The sequence below is a fragment of the Stegostoma tigrinum genome, chromosome 2 (genome assembly GCF_030684315.1).
Source record: "Stegostoma tigrinum isolate sSteTig4 chromosome 2, sSteTig4.hap1, whole genome shotgun sequence".
NCBI classification, from domain to species: domain Eukaryota; kingdom Metazoa; phylum Chordata; class Chondrichthyes; order Orectolobiformes; family Stegostomatidae; genus Stegostoma; species Stegostoma tigrinum.
Window position 1 is genome coordinate 70268599 of NC_081355.1, and position 23495 is coordinate 70292093.

A 23495-nucleotide genomic window follows, 5' to 3' on the forward strand; every position below is an offset into this window, starting at 1 on the left:
GTGCCATTCAAGCACTTCTGCAATATAGATGCACTTTATCAATGGTACAAGTCCTCAACGAATTCTGAACTAATATATCTAATATTTTAAAAAACTTAAGTCTTCATTCACTTTCCATCAGCTCTTTCCATTAATATTTCCTGTATCCACATTTACATTAGAAACTATCTATGTGAACTTGCCATGCTATAATTGCACCCTCAGCCTATTAGAAATACTCAGTGCTGCAGCTCCAGAATTTGTAATTGCGCTATGTAAGGGTAATATATGACATTAAAATGGGCACTAGATTACATTCTTCATCCTGCTTCAATTACATTTCACCCACTAACCCTTTTTACTGTAACACCATACTTAACCCATGTTCTATGGATGAAAAGCCAACTAGTTTTTAACTTTGTCTTTGAATGTGGAGGAAATTGCCAAATCTGGATGGCTGTCCTGGGACAGTATTTGTCTGAACCATCCTGGGACTAGTGTTGAGATAGGTCATCATGCAGGGTAAGAAACGGATCAAGTTTAGGAAGGTGTGATACATTGAATAGAAAAGACAAGACGAAAGTTGTTAGTAATAATTGAAACAATTACCAGAGTGTGGCAAGAAGGGAGAGAGCATGAAAACTAAGAGTGGACCAAAATAAAGCAAGAGCTTAAACAAATGGTTAAAAGGCAAAACCAAAAGCCCTCTATTTGAATGCACGCACTTAAACTAAATAGATGAATTACTTGTATAAATAAAAATAAATACATTTGATCTGGTAGCTAATACAGAGACATGCCTGCAAATTGATAAAGACTGAGACCTGAATATTCAAGGCATATGACATTTCAAGGAAAGATAGGAAGCTAGGAAAAGGTGACGGAATAGGGATGACATACGAGAGTGAGAGTAATGACTCCGGTTAGGAACGTCGAGATGTAGATTCAGTTTGAGTGCAGATGGGAAAAAGTTAAAGTAGAAATTTTTTGTGGAAGTCAATATGTAGCCCCGCTAACAGGGACCACATGATAGGACAAGATATAATAGAAAAATAGTGGCAGTTTGCAAAAAAGATAGTGATAATCATGTGCCGTTTAAACCTATATATATTTTGGATGAATCAAATTGACAAAGGTAGCCTGGGTGATGTGATGTCACATACTTTCTTAGAGCTTTCTGTTAGCAGGTTCAAGAGCCAAAGAGCTGGCTATGTACATAGATCTGGTACATGTATGGTCTACGTATGATCTGTGTAAATCTGATAATGTGGAATGAGACATCATTAATGAAAGACCTCATAATAAAAGTGCAACTAGATAACAATTATCATAATGAGATTGAATATCACATTCAGTTTGAGGGAGAAGAGAACATGGTTCAGACTTAATAAGCACAGTTAAGAGGGTATATATACAGCTGGTTAATGTGAACTGAGATTAGGTTATAGTCAGCAGAATTGCAGTGACACACATTTAATGAAATATTTCAGAGTACTCGGAAAATGGGGCAACTTTTTGACACAGAAGGAAGTATGTGTATGGAATGAGCTGCCAGAGGAAGTGGTGGAGGCTGGTATGATTACAACATTTAAAAGGCATTTGGTTCAATATATGAATAGGAAGAGCTTAGAGGGATATGGGACAAATGGGACTAGATTTATTTAGGATATCTGGTCAGCATGGACTAGTTGGACCAAAGAGTCTGTGTCCATGCCGTGCAGCTTGATGACTCTACAGAGCAAGTATGAGGAATTAATCATAGAAAATGGGTACATGGCAAATTACATTAAACTAGATCTTTTGTATCTGTCTTCACTGTAGAAAACAGTGCAAGCATCATCCCAGGAATAATTGTATGGTAAAAGGGAGTGAAGAGCTTAAAATAATTATGAACACCAGTGAAAGGGTATTCAGAAAATTGCTCAAAGCAAAAGTTGACAAGCTATGGATCCTGATAGACTTCATCCTGGGTGTTTACAGAAGTTGCTGCTCTTTCTTGAATAGAGGAGACAGAAACCTTTGCATCTGTCACGGGGAAAATGCTGGAATATTTTCTTAAGGAGGATATAATGGGAATATTGTGGAGTGCCACAGGATCAGTACTGATGCCACAATTATTTGCAAGTTTGCAAAGATATGTAATTGGGAAGAAGACACATGGAATCTGCAAATTTGACAGTTGGAGTATACTGTCGAAAAATGTAAACTTGTCCATTTTGGCAGGAAGAATAGAAAACCAACATAATATTCAATGCGGAGAGATATTGCAGAACTCTCAAGTATAGAGGGATGTGGGTGTTGTGGTTGGTTGGCATGCTGACCTGGTTCGTTGTTCTGCAGAAGTTTCATTACCCTGCTGGGTAACATCGTTGGTGCAGCCTCCGATGAAGCGCTGTTGTGTTTTCCCATCTGTTATTTGAACTCTGGTGAACCTCACTTCAGGTTTTCCTTTGCAGTGGAGTGTTTATGGGGTTGAGCTCTATGTGTTTATTGATGGCTTTCTTAGTGGACTACCTGGCTCCTATGAATTCCTCTGCTTGTCTTTGCTTTGCTTGTCCCAGGATCCTGGTGTTGTCCCAATTGAATTGGTGGTTCTCCTTATCCATGTGGATAGAGACGAGTGGTTATTGGTTGTGTCTTTTTGTTGTCAGTTGATGTTCATGTATCCTTGTGGTTAATTTCCTTCCTGTTTTTCCAATGTAGAGTTTGTCGCAGTCTCTGCGGGGAAGTGTCCTTGTACTTCTTTAAAATTCACTCATGGGATGCGGATGTCGCTGGCTCATCAATTTTAGAAGATTACTATGTAGGTATAGCCAGTGATTATGAAGACAAATGAAATGTTGTTACAAGGGGAACAGAAAATAAAGTTAGCTATGTTTTGCCACAGTTGTGAAGGTGAGGGGGAGGAGTGCGGTAAGAGTTAGTGAGACTGCTTCAAGAGTAGTGCATACGGTGGTTTTGGTCTCCTCATTTAAGAATAAATATAAAGATGTGAAAGGGGTTGAGAGAAGGTTCATTTATACCTAGGTTGTGACAGGATATAGGTTATCTTCTGAGAACAGGTTGGACAGGCTGAGTTTGTTTCTATTGGAGTTTAGAAAAGTAAGGTTGCCTTATTGAAATCAATAAGATTTTGAGAGGGTGGATGCTAGAAGGATGTTTCACTTTTTGAGAGAGGCAAGGACCAGGAGGCACTGTTTAAAATAAAAAAGTATTTGTCTCAGATTATCTTGAGTCTTTGGCACTCTTCTATAGACAGTGGTGAAAGCAGAGTCATTGAATATCGGTAAGGTAGAGGCAGATAAATTTTTGCTGAACAAGGGGTAAAACATTATGAGTAAGGAGGATGACGGAGTAAACAGAAATAATCAGCTATAATGTTTTAAGTGGTAGAGCAAGCTGAAGGAGCTGAATGTCCTTTTCCTAATTCATTAGTTTGTGTGCTTTTGCGCCAGTTTCATTGGTCATCACAAGCAAACAGTGGAGTGAGACCAGAGTCAAATGGAAGCTATCCAGCATTGAAGTTGGAACCAGATAAGGGTGACAAATTCCTGATTTCTGAAGGAAATTAATGAGTAAGCACATGTACCAACTCACCAATGGCCAGTTTGTTAAAGTGCATTTCACAGTTTGTCATTTTAAGATCTAAAATCACAATCTCCAGTTCGGAGCTGCAATCATTAGTTGGTTATGTTCAGAAACCACATTGTAAAGCACAATGTTTTCAATTAATTCAAGTGCTTTTAGAATTACATTTTTCAACTCTCCTTGTATTGTAGGTGCTCTGAAACATTTGACATCATTGCAGATATTGATGCTACAAAATAATTGGCTTCATAAGATGGAGAAAGTCGTATCAGAATTCAAGAAATTGAGATGGCTGCACACATTAAGTAAGCAATTGTGTGTCTCTGATATATTAAACTGATTTTGTATAGTATTCCTATCGTGTCAATTGGCGCAGCCCACATTTAGCAAAGGTTATTACAGTAAGAGCGAACCATACCACTAATTTCTTGGATTTTGTTGAAATAAATATTGCTATAACAGCAGTAAGTTTTCAACAGCTGTCTCCAATGTAGTTTTTTTCAATTCTGAGATTAATTGGAAATGATGTCCACAATAATTAATTCACTTCAGTGATCTGTAAAGAAAAAAGTCAGAATTACTGATTTGTAACAGTCACAAATATGCAATATGCTTTTTGCAATGGTGCATCTTTCATGGATAATTAACTTTTTTTTTCAACATGTACAAATGTTGGAATGTAACTGTAAATTACACCAAGTCCCGTTTACCCATCACCTTTGAGCTCTTGGTCTGATTTTGCAGCTAGGTTTTGAATCTCACTAATAAACAGGGAGAGGATCATTTACATTTCATCGTGACCTAGTCTTGCATCATTAATATGCAGTTTGCTAATCTCTAATTTGCCAGACTGTAGCTAGATGCTACAGATGGGAGTGTCAGAGTGGGTATCTGGCAATTTCAGCTTCTTTCAAGTTCCTCCAGGCCTCCAGCTCAGACAGCAATCCACTATCTCAGGTTACAAGGCATGGGCAAGGACTGCCAGCAAACCCCAATCAACAGAGATTGGCATTAAACATGCAGCAGCCTCACCACGACCCCATGGCACATTTCCGACTCAGAATATGGTTTTCCTCTTCATTACTTCATTTTAGAGGACACCAGCATCTTACAGTTAATACTACTGCTGAACCCACTTCGTGCATAGAGAAAGTTGCCCCCTTCGTGGATTGGACCAGAGTGCATCTTGGAGGCCTAGCCTACTCTCCTAGCTCACATTGACTTTTCACCTATTTGGATGCATACAGCATATTTGCCTTGCCTTGCCTTGCTTTGCCACTTCATTTGGACCTCAGAGGTTCTCAGTCTTTCTGTCTTGCCTTGCCTTTCAGTGCAGACTCAAAGCAAGACAATATGATAATCAGCAACGAGCAGTTGAGGGGTGGACATTTTGATTTGATTTATTATTATTGTCACATGTACCGATTTGTAATGAAAAGTATTATCTTGTGTGTTACCCAGGCGAAGCATACCTTACATAAGTAATTCAGGACAATAGAATAGAATGCAGAATAGTGTTACAGCTACAAAGAAGGTGCAGAGAAAGATCGACTCAATATTTGAGGGATCTGTTCAAAAGGCTGACGACAGTTGGAAGAAGCTGTTTTTGAATCTCTTTGTACATGCTTTCAAACTTTGTATCTTTTGCCCAATGGAAAAGGTTGGAAGAGAGTATAACGGTATGACAGGGTCCTTTGATTATGCTAGTTGCTTTCCTGAGGCAGCGGGAAGTGTAGATGGAGTTAGTGGAAGGAAGATTGGTTTGTGTGATGGACCTGGCTGCATTCACACCTCTCTGTAATTTCTTGTGGTCTTGGGCAGAGCAGTTGCCATACCAAACTGTAATGCATCTGTGTAGGATGCTTTCTGTGGCGCATCTATAAAGGTTGGTAAGAGTGGGTTGTGGACATGCTGAATTTCCTTAGCCTTCTGAAGAAGTAGAGGTGTTGATGTGCTTTTTTGACCGTAACAATGATGTGGATGGAGCAAGACAGATTGTTGGTGGTATTTACTCCTGGAAGTTTGCCACTCTCAATCATCTTCACATTAGCATTGTTGATACAGACAGGGGCATGTCCTTCATTGAGCTGCTAAAGTCAATGACCAGCTCCTTTTGTTTTGCAGGCATTGAGGGAGACTTCGTTGTCTTTGCACCATACCACTAAGGTCTACCTCTTCACTGTACTCTGTCTCTTTGTTGTTTGAGATCCAACCCACTACAGTGGTGCCATCAGCAAATTTGTAAATGGCATTGGAACTGAATTTGGTCACATTGTCATGAGTGTACAAGGGCAAAGTGGGAGGCTGAGTATGCAGCCTTGTGGGGCACTGGCTTTGAGGATCACCAATGGAGGTGGTGTTGTTGCCTATCCCTCTTGACTGTGGTCTGTGGGTCGAGAATCCAGTTCCAGAATCCTAGGTCTCCGAGTTTGGACAAGAGTTTGGTAGGAACTGGCGTTGAAGGCAGAGCTAAAGTTAATAAATAGGAGTCTGATGTGGTGACCTTGTTATCCAGAAGTTCTAGTGATGAGTGTATGCCTAAGGACAGGGTGTCTGCTGTGGACCTACTGTGACATTAGGTGAATCTTTTGAGATGGTCTGTGAAATGATGTCATCTGCTCCAACTGCCTTAGGTGCATGTGAATCCACAGTCAGCACCATGTTGCTTCTACATCAATGTCATACCTAGTCAATGTACCAGCTGCATCCACAGCAAATATACTGCATGTGCTTCAATTAGCCAGCAATCAACGTCAAATGGGAGTAGCCTTCATTCAAGTCCAAGGAGATTCCCTTAAGTTAGAACATACCAGCAATTGCATCATCTGCAATCAGACCAGACTGAATGATCATTCAGCTGCTTGGGATGTCAAAGGTAAGGGGTCCATACTTTTCCATACTGGGGATGGGTCATGTCTCGTGTTGTAAGACTTGTTGAACCAGTCTGGAGAGGAGTCACAGAGCTGCTCATAGGGCAGTCAGGGGCTAGCTACTCATCGTCCGGGGCTATCTTTCCAGGTCATTTGCTGGCAGGGGGGCGGGGGGGAGCCATAATCAGTCCAGATGGTCTATTCATGAAAAGTTTAGGCGGACAATTAGGGGGGCACTCTGCTGAATGGAGTACTAGGGAAATCAGTTGTGAGGATCAGAGGTACCATATTGGGGACAGTAATTGTGAAGGGTGCTGACTCAACTTCTGAGGGTGGGAGATGATAAAACATGTGTAAGGATTACTATGGCAGGAGTGGGGTTACAGTAATCACTACAGTTTTGATGACAAGACAGTGTATCACTATTTTGTGGCTCATAAGTAATTGGACTAATTTAAAGGAATCTTGATTATGTAGTGAATGCAACAAGGTTAGCTATTGTAGAATACGAGTTCCTTGATTGGCGCTGTTAATCTGGTCCAATCGGGTAGCCCTGACTGCCAGGTAAGAACAGGAGTGTCAAACACCTGAGAGTTGGCTGTGATGGAGCTGGATCAGTTTCATTGACTCTCCATGTGCAAACAAAGAGTCAGTTGATGATGGGATATTGGCCTATGTGGAGTTTTTTTCAGTGGTGAAGAGAAAAAACACACTCCTGAAGAAATTTACGTGCAACAGTCAATCTTTGAGTTAGCATTTCTGGCACTGTGCCTTTATTTTAGAAGCATGACTCATTTGATCCTGCTGTTACAGACTAGTTCAAGTGTGTGGAAAGAATGTGTTTTTTTTCCTGGAAAAATTACATTATGGCAGATGGAAAACAATGAGTAATTTTCCTCATGGCTTGTGGACCTGCATCTTTTTCAGCCATTCGGAGCCTAATGTTCCCTGAGGGGCCAGGTACAAAACCTTTCAAGAGTTGATGGATTTAGTTAAGGAATATTACGACCATAAGCCTTCTGTAATTCTGAGATGCTATTGGTTTTACTTGGCAATTTGAGACCCAGGGAAATCCTTATTATTGTTTTTTAATGAGGTTGAGATGACTGGCAGAGGCATGTGACTTTAGTTTAATCCTTAATGAAATGCTAATGGACCATTTGGTATGTAGGGTTAATAATGTAACCATGCAAGAGCACCTACTAGCTGAAACCTAACTGGACTTCTGTTGGGCACTACAACTGGCTTTATCATTGGAAAATGTGGTAAGTGAAGCATGTGAATTACAGAGTGTTCGGATGGAAGTGGACACCCTTGCCAGTCTGACTAAACATGGGGGAACATCACTGAGTGAAGCCAATTGCATAGCCTGACTTAGGACTCTAGGTCAGCTCACAGCAAAACCCTAAAACAAAGCTAAGCCTTGGCCAAACAGTTAAAATTTTCTTTAGGATCTGGGCTGGTAAGTCATTGTAGCTGTTGTCATAATGAGGATTCATGACAGCAAAAGAGTTTCACTGAACCTAAATGGAGTAAGAGAACTCAGGCTGGTGCCCAGGAAAATGTGCATCTTGGAATGTCCACCTACATCTGGTTTGGAACAGTTAAATTGCTTAGCGGCATCCAAAACAGAACTAACCAAAATAATCGCCTTGTTAAATGGTCACCCAGTTCTAACAGAGGTCGATACTGGGGTGGCCGTTTCAATGATCATAGAACCAGTCTTTAACAAAATTCTCACTAAACTCCAAAGCTTAAGTCTGCGCAAGACTTCAGCTAGACTGAGAACTTGTACTGGGGAACCATTACAGATTAAGGGTACAACTTTGGTTCCAGTCTCCGATGAGAAGCAGCTGGTTCAGTTACCACTGACTGTGGTTAAAAGGCTCGAGCCCAACCTTGATAGTACGGAATTTGTTGAGAAAGATTCATCTAGATTGGCCCAACATTTTCTGATTTGTAAATGGCTGCCTGAGTGAAGTCCTAATTAAACACCTAGAAGTTTTTCAGGAAGGACTATCAAAGGTGCCAAGGCAGTTTGCAAGTTGACCAGGAAGCAAAACAATGATTCTACAAGTCCTGCCCAGTGATATTTGCCTTCTGGACAAAATTAGAAGCGGAAACCAGAAGGCTGAAAAGTGCAGGAATCATCAAACCAGTCAGATTCGCGGATGGGCAGCACTGGTCATACCATTTATGAAGCCTGACAGGTCAGTTTGCCTTTGTGGGGATTTTAAACAAACAGTAAACCGCTTTTTGCCGTGGGCTAAGTACTCAATTGCTTCCATAGAGGATTTAAACACAAAGCTGGTAGGGGGACTCTCCTTCACAAAGCTGGACATGAGCTATGCATACCTGCAATTGTGGTTAGATGAGGATTCCCTGAAGTATGCTACAATTAATACCTAAAACGATTTGTACCAATATACAAGACTGCCATTTGGGGTATTGTCAGCCTGTGTAATTTTTCAGTGGATGATGGAAAACATTTTACAAGGTCTGCCCTAGGTTGCCATTTATCTAATGACGTGCTAGCAAGCAGGAAGACCAATAAAGAGCACCTGGAGAATTTAGCACAATGGTTCTCCCAAGTGGGCATACATCTTAGTAGGGAAATATGTGTGTTCCAGGCACTCCAAGTTGACAAGACTGGTTTTCACCCACTGGAAGGTAAAAGGTGCACTGGTTTCCAGATCTATTCTAAAGCTTAGGTCTTTCGTTGGGCTGGTGAATTATTACGGAAAGTTCATACATAACCTGGACTCCATCTGGGCATCTTTGCATCAACTCTTTAAAAAAAGGATCAGTGTTAGAAATGGTCACGAAGCCAGGCTATTGCTTTCAGGGCAGTGAAGAAACAGCTGTCATCCTCTGAGGTGTTAGAACACTGTAATTCAAAACGAGATCTGGTGTTGACATGCCATGCTGCCGTGTAAGAAGTTGGAGTAGTATTAGCTCATACATAGATGGCTCAATGGAGAGGAATGCCCAATGGCATATTCATCCAGGATTTTGTCTAATGCAGAACATAAATCTGTCAAGATAGAGAAGGAAGGTTTGGCAATTATATTTGGAGACAGGAAGCTCCGCCTATACCTTCTACAAATGTAAGCTTAAAACGATAATGGACTACGAAACTCTGCTGGGTTTACTTAAAGAGGACAAGGCCGTGTTGCCATAGCTTCAGGCCAAATTCAGCAGTGACCTCTAATACTAAGTGCATATAATTATGAGTTGGAACACCATCTGGGAGACCGAGTAGCAAATGCTTTGAGATGCCTCCGACTGGCAGATACACCAAGGGTGGTACTGCTGCTGGAAGACTCTGTAATGGTTTTAAATTTTTTGGACAAAATTCCAGTCATAGCTGACAATGTCAGACTTTAAACGCAAGAAGATCTGCTCTTGGCAAAACTGAAATAGCATGTGGTGATGGGGGATCCAAAGGGCCATCATAACCAGAACTGAAATCTTTTTGGATCTGGAGAGACCAGATCACTGTAGAGGACAACATATAATTGTGAGGAACAACAGCAATTGTCCCAAGCAAAGATCAACCACCAGATACTGGCTGAACTCTTCCAGTATTGTCCAGGTGTTTCCAAAGTGAAGATGTTGGTGAGAAGTTATGCCTGGTAGCCAGGATTAAGTGCAGATATGGCTGCATTGGTGGGGCAGTGCCCAGACTGCCAACAAGGACAATTTTTACTGCCAGTATCTCTCCCACATTTGTGAGAATGGCTGGGTAAACCTTGGACTCTGTTATACATTGATTATGTAGGCCCTTTCATGGGCTTAATGTTCTTAGCCATTGTGGATGTCCAATCAAAGTGGCTGGACATGCATAAAATTCATTTGTCAAACACTGGGACAACGATAGAAAAACTGTACACATCTTTTGCAACACATGGACTCCAGGAAGTTTTGTTCACTGATAATGGGCCATCATTTATCGGTTTTGAGTATTTCCTTACGTTGAATGGATTTAACATATGAGAACAGGTCCATAGCATCCATCATCCACTGGTATGTCAGAAAGAGCAGTCCAAACATTGAAAGCAGGCTTAAAGAAATAGCCTACAGCTTCACTACGTAACAAACTGCCCCGGATCCTTCTTCATTATCAGACTATCCCTCAAGCAACTACAGGAATTGCTCCAGCAGAGATGCTAATGGGGAAGAGAATCCACACCAGGTTAAATCTGATCTTCCTGGTCCTGGACATAGGGAGGGAGAAACGGCATCAGGAATGTTAATACCAGACACCAGACTCAGCTAAGCAAGAGAGACAGTTTACTTCAGGAGACAAAGTTTTGGTGTAGGAACCACAAGAATTTCCCTGCATGGGTAAGAAGCATAGTCAATGCGAGGTCAGATCCAGTGACATATAAAGGGAGAGCCAGTGCAATTGTCCTGAACAAGCATGTAGACTCGCAGATGCAAAATGTGCCTGGCTTCTCAACAGCTTTCTTGACTGTTCTGGATCTTATGGATTCTCCCTGTCTGTCAAACATTGAAGATACTTTGGAATCTGAGATCGACATGGCAGAGAGGGCTACCTTGAGACCTTTGCCACCTGAGGAAGGGGATGAATGTGACCGTGATATTCCTGGTGTAATGTGAGCTACTGTGCGTTACATCCACCCATATCAGAGGCAGAGTTGGAAGAACCTGGCCCAGTGCAAAAATGTCCCAGCCAGAGCTATTAAAGAAACAGCCAATGTCCTTGACTCATAGAGAGAAGGATGCAGTGCTAGTAGTGAGGTCAGCCATGTGGACCTCATAGAACATGAGTTTCTTGATTGGGGCTATTAATCTGGTTCAATCAGGGAGCCCTGGCTGACAGATAAGAACAGGAGTGTCAGACATTCCATTAGCTCTAAGGGAGCTGTATCAGTGCCAAAGACACTCTATGTGTAAATAAAGGTTGACTTGGTGATGAAGTACAGGCCTCTGTGGAGTCATTTCTTAATGCAAGTTATTTTGATTTCATAAAACGTAAAAATGCATTGCAGGAAAGCTGGTCTAACAATTTTTTTTAATGGCTTGATAGTTCCATTTTAAAACTATTTATTCATAGGTATGGGTATTACTAAGAAGGCCAGCATTTTCTTCCCTAAAAAATTAATGAATTAATTTTGATGCATTTGGGTGTTTTCACAGTCATTATTAATTCATTTTAATTGGTTGAGCGTGAATTCACACAGTTATATGGCTGGATTTGAACTCATTTTTCCTGGTCGTTTGTCCAGGTCTCTGTATTACCAATCCAGGTTCACTGTCTTTATACTACTGGGAGAGACTTTGAGATTAGTCTCTCCCATTCTTCTTGATCTTTATTAATTTTCATCCTCATATCTCTCCTGAAAGCAACAACACTTTTGGGGCTACTTTTCCTCTTAACTGCACTTTGGCAAATAACATATTACCAATGCCCTATTTTTAGGAAAGATAAAGAGCTGGTAAATCATTGGAGGATTTTTGTAGCGCTGTGTGTTTGTATCAAATTTTCATAGCATGCGTTAAGACCAAATGTTGTTTTATAAAACAAAGTCTATTTAATTTCAGTTTAGAACTGTTAGTGAAAGAGGTCACAGTTCTGGATGATGGTAATACATTTATTTTGGCAACTGAGCAAAAATGATAATCTTGATCTATACCTCCCCCTCACCTCCAAGGCATCAAACACACCTTCCACATTAGACAGAGGCCCACCTGCACATCCATTGATCTGGTCTATTGCATCTGCTGCTCCCAATGTGGCTACCTATACATTGGTGAGAACAAGTGAAGGCTCGGTGACTGCTTTCTGGAGGACCTGCGCTTAGTTCATAACAAATGATAATACCTTCTGTTCGCGAACCATTTCAACTATACCTCCCACTCCCTGGGTGACATGTTCATTCTGGGCCTCCTCCAGTGTCATAATGGCACCACCCACAAACTGGAGGAGCAGCAACTCATATTCCATCTCGGGAGCATACAGCCCAATGGCCTAAGTGTGGATTTTATCAGTTTCAAAGTTTCCCCAGCCTCATCCCATAACCAACCCACCCTCTCATCTGCACCTCCTTAACCTGACTCAACCTGTCTCTTCTCTCCCACCTATCTGCCCCCCACCTCACTGACCAATCCCCACCACTCCCTACCCCAACTCACCTATCACCATCCGACCTACTTTCCCCAGCCCTACCCCTTCTTTCTATTTATTTCTGAGCCCTATTCCACCACCCCCCCCCCCACTTCACTCCACTATTTCTGAAGAAGGGTCTTGACCCGAAACAGCAACTTTCCTGCTCCTCTGATTGCTGCCTGACCTGCCATGTTCCTCCAGCTCCACACAGTGTTATCTCTGACCCCAACATCTGCAGTTCTCACTGTCTCTTATTCAATATTATGGTGCTTCTGCAAAAAAAAGATTTGAGATTAATCTCTCCCATTCTTCTTGATCTTTATCAATTTTCATCCTCACATCTCTCCTGAAAGCAACAACACTTTTGGGGCTACTTTTCCACTTAACTGTACTTTGACAAATAACATATTACCAACAAAAATCAACATATTCACAGGATAAATCCAATCTAGTAAGCCATCTTCACAATTATAGGCTCAGTCAACAAATGCAGGACAGGTAGGTAATCAAATCTAACATTTTCCTGGTCTGTGTCACTCCACTAAACCTAATTGCTGAAGTATTAGGAACACATTTCTTTTTAATTATCTTTACATAAGAAAATTAGACCTGTATTTGATAGCAGCTCACTAAATGTGTTCCAAAGTACCATAATTTGAGCTGTTCACAAAGCTTTCAACTTGAAAATGTACACTTTTCACCAAAGCAAACCATTCAACTAATCTTCCTATGTGTTCAAAGTATCTAAACATTCTTAAGTATTTAATATCAAACTGTGAACACAAGCATAGTAACATCACTTTTCTTGGTGTAATTTGAAGTTGTCAATTTTATTCTCTTTCAGATTTATTCAATAACCCTTTGACGCAGGAGCAAGATTATCGTCTTTATGTCATCTACCATGTGCCTTCAGTACAGCTGCTTGATAGACAATGTCAGTTATTCAAAACTTTAAACTTTAGTTTGAAAATTCTGAAATTCTGTTTGCTAATGAAGTTACAGTGCATACTCATTCCTTGTACAGTGATTACTCCGAAGGAGCGAGATACTGCTTTTGGTAACTACTGTCAAGACCAATTCCGAGTGCGCCAATCTTTGGCTTTTGGGCAGAGAAAACCACGTCTTACTGTTCAACAGATCACATCAAAAAGAAATTATAAGAAATATCCAGGTGGGGACTTGGTTATTACTTAAATAAATAATTACACTTAATTTGTGAAATTAATTTTATCTTTTAAAATACAATATCTTCAACTAACAAAACAAATGTTACCATCATATAATGGATGGTTTATTTAAAACACTTCACAATTACCGTTACTTTTCTTACAGACATTGATGAAACTGGGTTGTAAATATGGTAGAGTTGAAGGGGGAGAAGAATTTTTCAAAAGTGCATAAATAAATAAGTGTGTATCTGTAACTTGGCAGTTATGACTCCTTATGCAGGATTCGTATTAAATCAAACTCCAGGCATCCAAAACTGATAGCTACTGATAAATTGAGTTTGAGCATTCTTGAGACCCATGCTCCTTACGTTTGCCTTTGATAAAATGTCTTAAATTGGCATAATCTCACATCTGGAGTTCCTGTCTCAGTATTTTATTAGAAAAATTTGACTGCTGTCAATAATAGTCATTGACGTTCCTCGATGCACATTGGTACATATGGACCATCAGCAGGAGCTATAATGTGTAACCTGAAGATGTGGTGTATCTCAAACTTTGCAATTACAATCAAGTCAGAAGAATCAACCCAGATACAGTTCTGAGTGTTGAGCAGCATGTATCAAGTGTATCTAAAAATGAGATCCCACAAGCAATAGATCAGATTAAAACTCTTCATTTCTGCCATATCAAGTCCTGACTCTGATGCACAATCAAAGAATTAATAGAAGGAGGAGGCTGCTGCATGATCATTTGTATCCTCAATAATGAATAAACTTAGTATGATTGCATTAGGCAAGATTGCAGTGTTTACAGCTGTCTTAGGCAGAAATGCTGGGCTGAATGATCCACCACTATCTCAATGCAAACCTTCGGCTATACTGACCATTGAATGTGATATTAATAAACAGCTCGGCATACTGAGTAAAAGACCTGGACAACAGCACAGTTAAAGTACTGAAGCTTTTTGCTTCAGACTAACCATGCAATAATCCAACTGTTCTAATATGCCTGTAAAGCTGACTTCTACCTAATTGGACTATTTACTGTCTCATCAATTTGGGTTCTTCTAGGACAGATAAAAGCCGAACTCAGAAATGAAGTAAAAGTGTCTGTCCCTAATATCAAAGCAGCACTTGTGTGTACGGCATCAAAAGACTGCTAGCAAAATGGATACCATTGAGAACTGGGGAGAGGGTGGGCAGAATATTCCATGAATTGATGTCCTACTCAATATTTTTTTTTAAAAGAAACCACTTACAGGATGTGGCCAAGAATGCATTTATTGCACATCTGTAATTGCTCTTGATGCCATTATGAGTTATCCCTTTGACCATTGAATGACTTGGTAAGTAATCTTAGAAAACAATTAAGGGTCATCCACATTGCTGTGGGCTTGGCATTATTTAAGGGCTATACCGTATTGTTATGGCCCCTTATGGGCCTTCCCTAAAGATCATAGGGAGAGATCGTGACAAAGTAATGATGTCTTTGGACTAATAATTCAGAAATTCTCTGGGGATATGGATTCAAATCCCAGATGAGAAATTTAAATTTCAATAAATATCTGGAGTTAAAAGCTAGCCTCATGATGGCCCGAAACCATTGTCAGTTGTCATAAAACTCATCTGGTTCGCCAGTATCATTTGGGAAAGAAAATCCTTAACTGCTACACAGCCTATTGATCCTGCTAAGTCCTTCTTACCAAGATTTTGGCTTTTACCTAAACTAGCACAGTGATCCTAGTGACTTAGACTAGTCAAGCAGAAGCGTGACATAATCGTAACTATGGAATCATGCGCTACAGATAATATCCTAGACACTAGCATTACCATCCCTGGTTATGTCCTGTCACAATGCTATATGGTTAAGAAGAAGTAGCTTTGGGTGCCCTCAACATTGACACCAGCCTCATGAAGTCAAGACAAATGTGAGCTTGGTTCTCAATCAGCTAATGCAACATTTGGAGGAAGCACTGAGGGTGGAAGGACACAAAGTGTACTCTGGATGGGAGACTTTAGTGTCCGTCACAAAGAGTGGCTCAGTAGCACTGATATCAATTGAGGTGCTCGAGTCCTAAAAGACAAATCTGCTAGACTGGGTCTGCAGCATGTGGTGAGGGAGCCATTAAGAGAGAAAATATATGTGATTTGATTTGATTTATTGTTTCACATGTACATGCGGACAGTGGAAGGTTTTGTTTTGTGAGCAGTATAGGCAGATCATAACAAACAAGAACATATAGATCATAGGGTTGTCTAGACAGAGTGAGGCATACAGATTAACAACTGCACAGGAGGCGCACAAAAGCCAAATCAACATTAACTTTGAGATTAGAGAGGTCAGTTCAGCAATTTAATAATGACAATGAAGAAGCTGTTTTTGAACCTGCTGGTACATGTGTTCAGGTTTTTGTATCCTCTGTCTGATGAAAGATATTGAAAGAGAGTATTACTGGGATGGGAGGGGTGACAGCCTTTCTGTGGCAATGGGAAATATAGATGGAGCCCGTGGATGGGAGGTTGGCTTTTGTGATGGTCTAGGCTGTGCACACAACCTTGTGCAGTTCCTTCTGGTCCTGGGCAGAGCAGTTTCTGTTTCAAGCTGTTATACACCTAGATAGAATAGATATAACCTCATCTTCATCACTCTGCCTGTTGCACATGCATCTTTCTATTGCAGTATGGGTAAGAATGACCACCACATAGTCATTACTGAGATTAAATCTGCTGCTTGCTTTGGGGTTATCTTCCATCATGACAGGTGGCACAGGAGAAAGGATAGCAGTCACAGGCCCAAGTGCTGGTCCTAATAGAGTCCCGGTCCATCCCAACCCTTCAACTGAGCACACAAGGCCAGCTCCCCAAATATTGGACCTTATTGTACCTCCCCTGTCCTGGGCCCCGGTGGCATTACCACCATTCTGAATGGGAAAGACTTCAAACAAACCTAGCAACTTAAAACTGGGCATCCAGAACGTACTGTGGGCTATCACTAACAGCAGGATTGTTTTAAATCATAATCTGTAACCTCATGCCCTGGCATATTGCTCAATCTAACATTATCATCAGGCCCAGGAGACATGCCTGTTTGGATGAACAGTGCAGGAGGGCATGCCAAGAGCAATGCCTGGCATACCTAAACATTATGTCCTGACAATATTCCTGTCAATAGTACTGAAGGTACATGCTCCAGAGCTAACTGTGTCCACTGACCCAGCTGCTCTGGCACAACTACATCACTGGCATCTACCTGGAAATGTTGCACATTTGATGAATTACGATCTTATAAGACTGCTCTCAACTGAACATGAAGTCACAGAAGATGTTGGCATTTCTATTTAGCAATTCTTGCAAAGAAATAACCTGTTCACTGATGCTCAGTTTGATTCACACCAAGGCAGTTGGCTCCTAACTTCATTTCAGCCTCAGTCCAAGCAGTATCAAATGAGGTGAATTCCAGAGAGAAGTAAGAGTCACTGCCCTTGATTTCAAGGCAGCAGTAAATCAAGTAAACAATCTAGGAGCCTTAGCAAAACTGGAATCAATCAAAATTGGAAGAAAGCATATTTCATTGGTAATGAAAATGGTGATTCGATCACACAGAATAGAGGGAAAACTCGCCATTTGGATACAGAACAGGCTTGAAGTTAGACAGAGGGTGGTGGTGGAGGGTTGCTTTTCAGACTAGAGACCTGTAACCAATGGTGTACCTCAAGGATCAGTGCTGGGTCCACTGCTTTTCGAAATGATTTGGATGTGAACGTAGGAGGTATGGTTAGTAAGTTTACAGATGATACCAAAATTGGTGGTGTAGTGGACAGTGAAGAAGGTTAGCTCAGACTACAAAAGGATCTTGATCAGATGAGCTGATGGGCCGGGGAGTGGCAGATGGAGTTTAATTTGGATAAATGTGAGGTGTTGCATTTTAGTAAGGCAAACCAGAGCAGGACTTAATGGAAAGGTCCTTGAGAGTGCAGCAGAACACAGAGACCTTGGAGTTTAGGTTCATAGTTCCTTAAAAGTAGTTACAGGTAGATAGGATAGTGAAGAAGGTGTTTGGTATGCTTATCTTTATTGTCAATGCATTGACTATAGGAGTTGGTTTATCATATCGAAGCTGTACAAAACGTTGGTTAGGCCATTATAGGAATACTGCGTGCAGTTCTTGTCTCCCTACTTTAGGAAGGATGTTGTGGAACTTGAAAGGGTTAAGAAAATATTTGCAAGCATGTTATCAAGGCTGGAGGGTTTGAGCTATTTTCCCTGGAGCATCAGAGGCTGAGGAGTAACCTTATAAAGATTTATAAAATCACGAAGGGCGTGGATAGGGTAACTAGGTAAGGTCTTTTCCCCGGGGTGGGAGAGTCCAAAACTAGAGAGCATAGGTTTATGGTGAGAGGGGAAGGATTTAAAAGGAACCTAAGGGGTGATGTTTTCATGCATGTATGGAATGAGCTGCCAGAGGAAGTGGTGGAGACTGGTACAGTTACAGCATTTAAAAGGCATTTGGATGAATAGGAAGGATTCAGAGGGATATGGCCCATATACTGGCAAATGGGACTAGATATATAGAATATCTGGGACTAGATATATAGAATATCTGGTCAGCATGGATGAGGCGGCTTGATGGATCTGTTTCTGTGCTGTGTATCTCTATGACTATGACTCTATTTTATTTGTTAGAAGTCAATAATCCCAGCCCAAAGACATCACTGCAGGAGCTTCTCAGAGTAGTGTTTTAGCATCAATCATCTTCAGGTTCTTTATCAATGACCTTCTTTTCATCATAATTTCAGAAGTGGGGATGGTCTCCTTAAGATACCTGAGCCCGTGTGTAGCAAGACTTGGGCAATACTCATTATGGGGAGATGATGACCTCGTGGTATTATTGCTGGACTGTTAACCCAGAGATCCAGGTATGTTCTAGAGACTCAGGTTCGAACTCTACCATGGCAGATGGTGAAATTTGAATTCAGTAAATATTTGGACCTAACAGTCTAATGATGACCATGAATCCCTTGCCAATTGTCAGAAAAACCCATCTGGTTCACTAATGTCCTTTATGGAAGGAAACTGCCATCATTACCTGGACTAGTCTACATGTGACTCCACACCCACAGCAATGCGGTTGACTCTTAACTGCCCTCTGCGCAATTAGGGATGGGCAATAATTGCTGCCTATCCAGCGATGCCCTCATCCTGTGAATGAATGAAGGATGTGGTGGTGCCGGTGTTGGACTGGGGTGGATAAGGTCAGAAGTCACACCACACCAGGTTATAGTCCAACAAGTTTAATTGAAATCACAAGCTTTCAGTGCAGTGCTTCTTCGTCAGGTGAAGTGAAAGAACCGCACAGGCACATAATTTATAGGCAGAGATCAAATCATGTAAGTAGAGTGTTTATAGGCTGAACAATACATCTCTGCAGGTGATCAAAGGTTTCAGATGGTGTGAGTAAAATGTCAACAGCTGAATAGCAAGTGAAGGGATTACCTATGATCCATTTAATTGAAGCAGAGAGATAATTACAAAACATTAACATGGTGTAGGAGACAATCCAAGTACTTGGAATAACGTGATAGGTATAACAGTTGCCTTGCTGAGTGTCTGACCAAAGTAACAAGTCAAGCAAAACTGTATAAACTTACCTTAATGATTACAAAGACACAGAATTTATTTGCAAAGAGATCAAAAGGTCATACAAGTGGTGTGATGAAGTATCTATAGGCTGTCTGCTTCACTTCACCTGACAAAGGAACAGTGCTCCAAAAGCTTGTCATTTCAAATAAACCTGTTGGGACTATAACCTGGTTACTTTTGACCTTGGACAATACACAGGCTTTGGCTGATAAGTAGTAAGTAGCATTTGTGCCAAGCAAAAATCTCTCAATTCCCATGAAAGAGTATCGAACCATCAGACCTTGACATTTAATGACATTAACGTTGCTGAATACCTCACTGCTAATATCTTAGGAGTTATCACTGACCAGAAACTGAAGTGGACCAACCATATAAATACTCTGGCTGCAAGATCAGAGTGGAGACTAGGAATCCTAAAGTGAATAATTCACTTTCTGAATCCCAGTGTCTTTCCATCATCCACAGTGCACAACTCAGGAATGTGACGAAATACTGTGTAAATGTCTGATGTGACAGTTCCAATACCACTTCCAATTCACGCTGAACGTATTCAGGGTAAGCTGCCTGCTGCTGGGCCCCCCGCTTGATTAACAGTCCATCCACCACCTTGTACATTTACTCCATTCACCATTGACACAGTGGTGTACCATCTACATGATGCACTGCAGTTAACTCATCCAACTTCCACTGACACCTTCTAGTCCATGATCTCAATCACCTTGAAGGACAAGGGTAGCAGAAATATGGGAATACCATCATGCTAATTTGAAACTATAATGTTGTTGCTTCATTTTTTATGTCGAAATCCTGGAACATCCTTCCTAACAGCACTGTGGGTGGTCTTCATTTCCTTTGAATTTTAAAAAAAGGACCAGAAGGGTTTTTGTGTCAAAGTTTCTTACCTCCGCCATTCTGTTTGATATAGCCCTCATATCTACTGTGTTGGATGTGTCACAAGGAACTGCCCTGCAGCCTCAACTTTGTACAACTTTATATAACTTATTTGGATGATGAGACCAAAAAAGACGTAATGGCTAAGTTTACTGTTGATGGAAAGATAAATAGGAAGAGAAATTGTGAAATATTTATAAGGAGGTGACAATAGGATAATAAATGGTTAAATGAGTGGATGAAGACCTAGCCAATGGAGTATATTGTGGGAAATTATCCATTTTGGCAGAAAGAATAAACAGAAGCATTCGATCTGAACAGTGAGAGATTGCAGAGCTCTGACATAAAGAGGGATCTCCATGTTCCATGAAAACTGCAGAGCTGGTTTGATTGGAAGAGTTTTTCTATTCCTTTTATGGGATCTGGGTGTTGCTGGCTGGGTCTGCAGTTATTTTCCATCCCTAGTTGTTCTTGAGAAAGTAGTAGTTGGATGCCTTCTTGAACTGTTGCTCTCTATTAAATGGTCTACTCCTGTTGCCACACAAAGCAAGGTTGGACAAGCTAGGCTGATATTCACCGGTGTTCAAAAAAGTAAGAGATGATTTGATTGGTTTGAGGAGCCTTGATAGGTGTAGACAGGATGTTTCCTCTTGGAAGAATCTGAAACTAAGTGTCTCTGTTTCAAAACAAAGGGCACCCATTTCAGTCAGAGATGAGTATTCTTTTCTCACAGAGGACCATTAAGCTTTGGAACTCCCTTCCTGAAAAGGCAAGCAGGTTCCTTGAATATTTCGAAGACAGAGGTAAATCATCTTTGATACGCAGTGCGTCCAGGGTTATTTGGGGTACTGGGAATGTATTCAGCTCAGCCATGATCTTAGTGAATGGTATAGTGAGTTTGATGGAGAATGGCTTACTCCTTCTAATTTGGATGTTTGTGTGTATTACCTCTAAGTCACGAGACACAGACATGGAAGGTTATGGCGACTAACTGGTTTTAACCCTACCACTAACATCCACTACTGGAACTGACTGAACCACTTAAAGCACTATTGGGTCCTGCATTTGTTGTCTAAAATTGTTCACTGTTCCAGGATCATTCTCTCATGCAAAGTATGCCCTGGCCTCTTTTCTTCATTGCAACTGAAGAAATGGACTACCAGTATGGAGAGATGAAGAGGATTTCATTTATAGGAATATTGATATCTGAGAGATTTGTAGGGCAGGAATTGAACACAGAGTTAGGGAAGGGAACGGCGATGAAGAGATTTGAAAACATTTGGCCTGTGTATGAAACCAAAACAACATGTCATAAATATTTAAAATGGGTAACAATTAAATTGATTCAGAGATAGTAGGAACTGCCGATGCTGGAGAATCTGAGGTAACAAGGTGTAGAGCTGGATGGACGCAGCAGGCCAAGCAGCATCAGAGGAGCAGGAAAGCTGACGTTTTGGGTCTGGACCCTTCTTCAGAAATGAGGTAGGGGAAGAGGATTCTGAAATAAATAGAGACAGAAGGGGAGGCGGATGGAAGGTGGATAAAGGAGCAGAGAGGTGGAGAGGAGACGGACAGGTCAAGGAGGCAGGGATGGAGCCAGTAAAGGTGAGTGTAGGTGGGGAGTTAGGATGGGGGTTGGTCATTCAAGGGAGGACGGACAGATCAAGGGGGCAGGATGAGGCTGGTAGGTAGGGTGTGGGGGAGGTGCTGTCATTTGTCATGAATCAAGTGTAGGTGTTCTACAAAGCGGTCTGCAAGCCTTAACGTCACCTACGCTCAGTTCACGACACATGATTGCACCTCCCAGTCATGAATCACTTCAACTCCCCCTTCCACTCATTGGACGATATGTCCATCCCGAGCCTCATCCAGTACCACAACGATGTCACCTGAAGGTTGCAGGAACAGCACCTCATATTTCGCTTGGGATCCCTGCAGTCCAATGGTCTCAATGTGGACTTCACAAGCTTCAAAATCTCCTCATCCCCCATCTCATCCCAAAACCAGTCCAACTCATCCCCGCCTCCTTGACCTATCTGTCTTTTCTCCCACCTATCTGCTCCTCTCACCTCACTGACCTACCGCACTCTCACCCCAATCCCCTACCTACCAACCTCCTCCCTGCCCTGCCTGTCTTCCCTTGACTGACCAACCCCCATCCTAACTCCCTACCTACATTCACCTTTACTGACTCCATCCCCACCTCCTTGACCTGTCCGTCTCCTCTCCACCTGTCTGCTCCTTTATCCATCTTCCATCCATCTCCCCCTCTGTCTCTATTTATTTCAGATGTTGTATGGAAACTTCTTTCAATCAGAAATGAAGCATAGCAATTAAACACTCACTACTCAACAAATAGTTCCAAGATTGGTGATTTGTAGTTTATTTAAAATTGAATGCAGCTGCGAAAATCTAATTTCCAAATTACCTCTTTCTATGTGAAATAATCCCTGTTTCCTCCAAGTTAAAGAAACAATATATCAGCATAAACAAGTGCCTCTGAATATTTATATTCATTAATTACCAAATACAAAACAAACACAATTCTGGTATAGAATTGCACCACCATCAATATATAGGATGAAAAATCAAACGCGGACAACAAAATACTGCACTTTAAAATCACTCATTAGCTGTTCTGTCAAATTTACAAGGTAGTTTCAGAGAAAAGTGAACGAACTGGCAGGTAATGGGTTCACGTACATCTAGAGCTAACAGATTTCAAATTATTTCAGAGATGTTAGGAACTGCAGATGCTAGAGAATCTGAGATAACAAGGTGTAGAGCTGGATGAACACTGCAGGCCAGCATCAGAGGAGCAGGAAAGCTGACATTTCAGGCCTAGACCCTTCTTTAGAAGACCTGAATCATCAGCTTTCCTGGTCCTCTGATGCTGCTTGGCCTCTTGTGTTCATCCAACTGTACACCTTGTTATCTCAACAATTCAATTGAAACGAGTTGTCTTTCAGAATGAAAGGTTGCCATCTGGTGGAAATTTAACAAAATTGTAATTTTTACTCAGCTTAAGTTGACATGAATTCACTCCTGAGATCACAGTTTGGAGCTGGAGGAGCACAACTGGCCAGGCAGCAACAGAGGAGCAGGAAAATTGACATTTAAAGGTCCCGACCCGAAGCGCCAGCTTTCCTGCTCCTCTGATGATGCCTGGCCGGCTGTGCTCCTCCAGCTCAACATTGTGTTATCTCTGACTTCAGCAACGGCAGTT

The 23495-nt window shown here is 41.3% G+C and overlaps 1 protein-coding gene across 1 annotated transcript in view; it reads left to right on the forward strand.

The window, feature by feature from the left end:
* Nucleotides 1-23495, forward strand: part of LOC125460977 (leucine-rich repeat-containing protein 72) — a 61403-nt gene that overhangs the window by 24323 nt on the left and 13585 nt on the right. The window contains exons 6-8 of the mRNA XM_059641685.1: nt 3759-3872; nt 13415-13504; nt 13595-13741. Coding sequence (XP_059497668.1) covers nt 3759-3872; nt 13415-13504; nt 13595-13741 — 351 coding nt within the window. The remainder of the gene's footprint in view (nt 1-3758; nt 3873-13414; nt 13505-13594; nt 13742-23495) is intronic.